A 7,837-nucleotide genomic window follows, 5' to 3' on the forward strand; every position below is an offset into this window, starting at 1 on the left:
TGCACCAAATTAGTTATACACTAAGAGACTCATGTACCCACTCACAGTCACACTCAGAGACCCATGCACCCACTGACAGAACCACTCAGACACTCATACTGCCAGTCATAGACCCACTGACTCATGAACTAACTCACTGATCCACTCAGACGCTCATGCACCCATTCACTCACCTACTTGGACACTCTCTTAGTCACTTAGTCACTCATGTATCCACTCGAAGATCAAGTCAGACAGTCATATACTTACTTACAAATGCACCTCCTCATAGATTGAATGAGAGACTTACGCAACCAGTAGTTTCGAATTGCGGTCGTCGGCTAAAGTGGGCCAAGCTGTCACTTTCAACTGAGAAACTTTTTTCCATATCACAGATCCTAGCGGCAGCTGTAGGTAATCTTGATCCTCTGGGGAGTGGGGTGGGGGATGTATCTGTAAGATTCTGTAAATTAACCCTGGCCCTTAGTGACCTTTTCACTGTCCCAAGTAGCACCAAGGGAAAGAGGCCAGGTTCTTGGGCTAGACAAGGCTGGTTTAACCGCACGTGCAGAGAGGCGAAGACTCTGCTGGTTGATGCAGTTAAATCTAAATCCCAAATAAGGATTAGGGAGGCCAGAAGGTCATATTCACTTTGCCAAAAAATCGCAAAAAAGGAGTGGGAAGACAACTTCTGGCAGGAACTCCTGACGGCTAGTCGCGGGAGAGATGCGAGAAGTTTTTGGAATTTGGTGGGTAGTAGGAAGCGCCCTGATGACACCTTGAGGACGTGCACTATCACAGCCAAGGCATGGTTTGATCACTTTTCGGGTCTCTACTGTGCTATTGAAGGCCCACTTAACGACCAATTCACTCTCCCCTCCTATCCTATGGATAGAGACATGGTTCTTTTTTCAGCCAAAGAAGTTGAGAATTTAATTAAAACCCTTACTCCACTAAAAGCAGCAGGTCCAGATGGGCTACCAGGGGATCTTCTTCGTGCATATCCAGGTGACTGGGGGGTGTTGATCTCCGCTCTCCTCAATGCCATCATGGAGGGAGGGTCTGTTCCAGAGTCCTGGAAAGGGGCAGAGGTAGTCCCAATATTTAAAAAGGGAAATCGTGATCTACCGGGAAACTATAGGCCCATAAGCCTGATAGACTCGACCCAGAAGGTGGCAGGAAAAGCAATTTTGGGCAGGATCCTCTCTTGGATAGACGAAAACTACATACTATCCGAGATGCAGGCCGGGTTCCGCACAGGCACAGGAACAATTGAACAAGTCTTCAGACTCCTGCTATTGTATTGGAAGGTGGTGGTACTGGGCAAGGGCAGCCTTTATCTGGCCTTTATAGACCTGAAGACTGCCTTTGACCTTGTCCCCCGGGAGGAACTCTGGAGGGTGCTGTACGGCCTTGGGATGCCCCCATACATCGTGGACCTCCTAATGAAATTGCACAAAGCTAACTATGCCCAGGTCAGATGGGGCTTGAATGGGGAGAAGACTGACAAGATCAAGGTAGAGAGGGGTGTACGGCAGGGCTGCGTCCTAGCACCCACCCTATTTTCGCTTTATGTGAATGGGGTGGTTGACTACTTGCTTGAAGACCCGTCAGACGCCCCCACACTCTGTAATGTTAAGATTCCAACTTTGTTGTTTGCTGACGACACCCTTCTCATCTCAAAAACTCCCCAGGGCCTTCAAAAACTCCTGAACCGGTTCCAGGATTTCTGTGTAATGAGAGGTCTCGTAATAAATGTACAAAAAACTAAATACTTAGTCATGAATCCCCCCAGAAAACTGGGGTGCACTCCTATCCTGAATTCGATCCCGCTGGAAAAAGTTGCAGAATTCGACTATTTGGGAATTCGGCTGAGTGACAGTATGAGTTGGGTACCCCACACTACCAAAATGACACTGGTTCTCAAAAGGGTGGGGGGAGCCTTGCTTAAGGAGTACAGTACATCATCGAAACATTGCGTATCACCAATCATCGATATATACAAGGCTAGAGCGGTACCTGCATCGCTATATGGAGCAGAGTTATGGGGTTTGGGCTGCATGGAGTCTCTGTCTAAAGCAGAGAACAAATTTATCAAAGACTTAATGGCAGTCCCGATGAGTACCCCGACTGTACCGATGCTTATGGATGCAGGTTGTAAACCAATTAAAGACCTGGCCCGCCTTCGGCCCCTTCTACTGTGGGCCCGACTCTGGAGAGTCCCGGAACTAAAATCCTATGCAGACGGGCTAGCAGAGATAATGCATTCGGTTGGCTGGTCAATGATTAAGTGGCTCAGGGACATTAAATATCTGCTTGGGGAACTAGGTCTGGACAACTGTTGGCTTACTCATTCAGCCCCCCCAAAGGAGATCCTGAAGAAAATATACTGGGGTTGGGTGTCTACAAAACTCATGAGCAACCAACACCACTGCAATTCCACCGCAGTATATTTAAGGATTAAAGATGTCACAGCCTTTGAACCCTTTTTGGATATCATCACCATTCCAATGGACCGGGCTCTGTACATCAAGTTCAGACTAGGAACTTTACCCCTAGCTGACCTCCTTTCCAGATGGAACTCGCAAAAGCAGGTATCACGCTTCTGTGCCCTCTGTTCTGACTGTTGTGAAACTGTGGCGCATTTTCTCCTTGATTGTCCAGATTATGCGCGCCCAAGATCTTTCTGGCTTAAACCGCTTTGCAATGAGATGGGTATCCGCAAGCATTCTGAGGCTTTATGCATTTTACTGACTAACACTGCCCCCCCTATTGTCTGTGCTGTGTCTAAATTTTTAAAATGGGCCTGGTTGATACGTCTTAAAAGACTGTCCTTATCGATTTAATGCTTTTTTAAAAATAATCTATTTATTCTGTTTTTACTATTGATGTTATGTACAGTCTATGAGTTTCTGATATGTCGTCTTTTATATATTTTTGTGTAATGCTTTTATGATATACGCATATCGAAATAAAGCTATCAATCAATCAATCATGCACCCATTCACTCACCTACTTGGACACTCTCTTAGTCACTCATGTATCCACTCGAAGATCAAGTCAGACAGTCATATACTTACTTACAAATGCACCTCCTCATAGATTGAATGAGAGACTTACGCAACCAATAACAGACCCACTGGGACACTCATGCACCAACTCATGGATACACTGAGGCAGTCACACCTTTTCTTACAGAAGTATTAATAGACTGATGCACCATCTCACAGATCCTCTCAAATACTTATACAGTGAATGAGAGACTTAGTGAAACAGTGATGCATGTAGTCATAGATTACACTTAAAAAGTTAAAGACTGATTTATAGAGTTATTAAGGGAGTTGTACATGCTAGTATACAATCATTTAGATAGTAATGTGTTTAGTGTTTTGGTTATAATCCATTTTGCAGTTATAATTTTTGAATGAGGTGATGGCTATTGAATGTCTGCATTTGTTTTGTCATTTCATGATGTATTCGCGGTGACCGCAGCTACCAATATCATTGCGACGCCTGGCACCACCGAGAAAGCAGAAAATAGTCTTTGATTACGAGTTTTCTGGATACTACAAAAATATGAGTTTGAAAAGTACACTTATAAAGCTCTACTGTTAAATATACTGTATGTCAATGTGGAAGCATTTCTAAAGCACAAACCGTAACTCTAAGGATTGTCCTGGAGCTAATGCGCAATGTGTCTATATATAATTGGTACACTGAGCAAAAATCGTGCGCTCTTCTCGACTACCGATGTCATCACGACGATGTCGGTAGTCGCAAATATAATTTGTTTTGTAAAGTTGGTTTTCTCCTAAATTGATCACAAGATGAAGAGTTAAAACAATATCTTACTACATATTTAGACTTAAACTTTATTAAAAAAATGTCTTTAAGTGTATTTTTAGTATGTGAAATACATTTACTGATTACAGATTCTCTACAGTAAATCCGACAATGTTGTGCTGACTCAAAAAAGTCTTACAAATAAAACCAGTTAATAATGTACTTTCTGATAAACACATACCAAATCAAAAATTGAGAGGAATATAATAGCCAATTTACAATTATAGAACGAAAATACAAAAATCTTAGTGCCTCGCTTAAAGAAATTAAGAAATTGAATTTGAAAAAAGGCTTAGAAATTCACCGAAAATTCCAAAGGTTACAGGGCCTTACCTTGACTCTCTCCGCCTTACCTTCAACTCTCTCACCTTACCTTCTCCTCTATCTGCGTTACCTTGACTCTCTCCGCCGTACCTTCAACTCTCTCTGTCTTACCTTCCACTCTCTCTGCCTTACCTTTGAAGCTCTCTGCTTCACCTTTACTCTCTTCGCCTCTCCCTCTGATGTCATCCTCCCCCTCACTGTGATGCCTCCTGTTGGGTAAGGATTTTGTGTATGTGAAGTAAGCTTGAACTGCTGCCCATGTGCGAGTCTATCAATCAATTCGTATTTGTATAGCGTGGCTAATCACCCACAGGGATATCCAGGTGCTAGGCTCTAGGTGGGATCAGTCAAAAAGCCAGGTCTTGAGATGTTGTATGAATTCCAGGAGAGAGGATGGTGTTTGGAGGTGGAAGGGAAGGTTCAAGTACTTGGCAGCCTGGTAGGAGATAAAATGTCCTCTGCTGTGGGTTTCGCAGATGCGGGGAGTGTGTGCGAGTGTGACAGAGGTGGAGCGCGGGTGTCTGCTGCAATGGTGGAATTTCAGGCTGTGGTTGATGCATGCTGACACTTGGTTATGGAAGGTTTCGTAGGCATTTATCAGAATATTGTACTGGCAATTTGACTGGCTGGGCAGTCAATGGGGGAGTGATGTGGGTCCATTTTGGGAGGCTGAGGAGGATTCTGCAGCTGAGTTCTGTATCATCTGGAGTCTCTTCAGGAGTTGGGTGGTAAGTCTTATGTAAAGCTTTTTGCCGTAGCCCAGCCTCTAGGTTTGAGGAATGGCTTTCCTGGTGAGGATGGGGAGCCAGCTGAAGATCTTTCCGAGCATGTGAAGGTTTGAGGAAGCAGGTGGAGGAGACTGGCATTTCATGGTGAGTTTGCTGTCCAGGATGATTCTGAGATTGCGGGGATTGTCTTTAGGTGTGGGTCCGAGTTCAAAGGGCCACCAGGTGTCGTTCCACTGGGGAGTGTTGTTCCCAAAAATCATGCAGCTGTGGAAGGCTGTCCTGGTGGTGGATGGGTCTTCTGGGACAGAGAGAATTAGCTGGGTGTCGTCTGCATAGGATATAATGTTGAGGTCATAGATTCTGACAATGTTGGCCAGGGTCATCATGTAGGTGTTGAATATAGGGTGGGGTGGGGCTGAGGGATAAACCTTGAGGTACTCTGCAGATGAGGTTCTTGGGTTCTAGGATGAAAGGTGGTATGGGTTTGTCCTGTGAAGAAGGATATGAGCCATTTGAGGGTGTATTCCTGGATCCTGATGTAGTGAAGTCTCTTGATGAGGGTGAGGTGGGATACAGTGTTGAACACTGCTGGGAGGTAGAGGAGGATCAGAGACTCTGTTTCTCCTCAATCGAGGTGGCAGTGATCAAGGCAGTCTCCATTCTGGGGTTGGTGTGGGACCTAGATTGGGAGGTGTCTAGCAGGTTGCTCCTCTACAGGTGTTCGGTGAGTTGGTGGATGATGGCCTTCTCAAGGACTTTGGCGGGGAAGGAAGCAGAGAGAAAGGAGTGGTAGTACTTGAGATCGCTGGGGTCGGCAGACGGTTTCTTGAAGATGGGGTCTGCCCTCTGTGAGTTTGCATCCACTGGGGAAAATGGCTGCGGTGATGGAAGTGTTGATAACGGAGGTGAGTTTGCTGCTTATTTCCTCGCTTCTAACATTGAAGAAGTGGTGGAGGCATGGGTCCGTGGGTGCTTTAGAGTGGATGGTGTTCATGATCGCTTTGGTGCTCCGTGTGGTAAGCTGTTTCCATGCGATGAACGGGTGGTTGTGGGTGGCATCTGTTGGTCTGAAGAAGTTGTAGTGGTTGGTGGGTTGGGATTCGAGTTTTCTGTAGATGGTGAAAACTTTATAGTGGAAGTAGCCCTCCAGGAAATCGCAGAGTTCCTGGGAAGGGGACATAGTGTTCTCCTTTGCTGCCGGGCATAACTCTCTAACAATGCTGATAAGTTATTTGCTGCGGTTGGAGCTGGCTACATTGCTGTCTGCCAGGGTGACTCTTTTCATGTTTGGGTGTGTAATCAGATCTTACACTCGTGCTGCTCTTCACTTCTTTGCAAAATGTGAACTTGCACTGCTCCTGCCATACTGAGTCTTTGTTGTATTAGGGAATCTTTGCAAAACTCTTTTCACTCCAGAAAAGTCAAGACGTTTGACATTGCAGTGGGTTTTTGCTACAGCTTCATAAGTTAGCAAGAGCATCATAGCAGCGAGAAAATACAGCAAACCACTACTAAGATATGTCTCCTGATTGTATGCAGATTTTTATATTTCTTCTCCTTCTGAGATTGCCAACAAATCACCACTGATATGCCGACCCCGCTGGCATCAGCCAGTCTCATGGAACAGATGGATTAATGGCAATCCACCATTCCACAATCTAAAATGAGATTCAGCGACACTGACATAAACTCAAAATCAAGAGCATCCTCAAAACTATAGGGCGAGTGCCAAGCCTAATTTTACTTTACTGTATGTGGCTGTTATTGGAATGCATGTGCATAAAAGAGTCAAATCATTATTTAAAAAGCATAAATAAATAACTTGTCATTGTTATCCCCTCTTTATTGGACACATACATTTGTGATAGTAAATATTAGATATTAAGATACCTGCAAACAAACCCTCCCTCCCTGCAGTTGTGACACTCAATTTAATAGCACTACTCACCAGAAGAAGCAGACGTTGCTATCAGGAGTACCAGGAGTGCACATGTCACATTCCATTCCATCATTGTGGCAGTTTTGTTATCCTCTTGGAAAGCCCCTGTATATGATCAGGGCTCTTATTTATACTGTGATTCACATAGCACCGTTGACGTCATGTTCCATTGAACTTCAAAACAAACAGCATTTTTATGCCAACAATTAACACGTTTAATAAAATCGACCAATATATCATGAGCCTCGGATTACATTTGGCATGTGAACTTTCCAGCTGCCCTACAGGTGTGAGGGTTTGCTGGAGTGGTGTTTTTCAACTCCAGATCAAATGAACAAACATTAAAAAAATTACCCATGTGCTGGGATCCATCGGGCACATCTGGGTTACCGGTGAGTGCCAGGCTGTCTGCAGTCACCCAGGTACCACTCAAGAAGGAAGGGTCTCTTCATTTTTGAATAAAACCCTCAGGAGCCATGAAATAAGTAATTATATGTGGGTTCTCTGCACATGCGCATCTCTAAACCATACAACAATTCAGACATATCTGGTGGTCAGAAGAGGCAAGACCACAAAAAACAAACCACTGAAGATTGTTCATCAAAACATGGAGAACCTCTACCAGGAATGAAAATTACTTCCTGCCTTCCATGAGATCAATACCTTTCCTTTCAGGTTGTGGCTAGACAATGACGGCATTGCTAGTGGCGCATGTATCTGCGTATCCACCACGATGGATCGGTGTCTCCAGATATGCATAAATCTTTTTTCTTCAATAACTCCAGAACTACTGAGCTGATCTACACCAAATTACACAAAGCACTCTTTCTGGACAAAGCTCTAGCTTTCCGCCAAATTTGGAGTAATTCGGTTCAGTGGATGGGGCGGTAGTTGTGTCTAAATTCGCTCTGGGGAAATTGCATCGGGAAAACACCTTTTGGGACCTGCCTTTTTTCTCAACCCCTGCTTGATGGTTTACCTCAAAACTTTCCAGATAGCAGCTGAAGCGACTAGTAAACTAGGT

General features: G+C 44.5%; 1 protein-coding gene across 1 annotated transcript in view; it reads right to left on the reverse strand.

Moving 5' to 3' along the window:
* Positions 1–6,902, reverse strand: part of LOC144780815 (uncharacterized) — a 77,275-nt gene extending 70,373 nt beyond the window's left edge. The window contains exon 1 of the mRNA XM_078659322.1: positions 6,823–6,902. Within this exon, the coding sequence (XP_078515448.1) occupies positions 6,823–6,886 (64 nt within the window). The 5' untranslated portion in view covers positions 6,887–6,902. The remainder of the gene's footprint in view (positions 1–6,822) is intronic.
* Positions 6,903–7,837: the final 935 nt, after the last annotated feature.

This window comes from Lissotriton helveticus, chromosome 9, assembly GCF_964261635.1.
Source record: "Lissotriton helveticus chromosome 9, aLisHel1.1, whole genome shotgun sequence".
Taxonomy (NCBI): domain Eukaryota; kingdom Metazoa; phylum Chordata; class Amphibia; order Caudata; family Salamandridae; genus Lissotriton; species Lissotriton helveticus.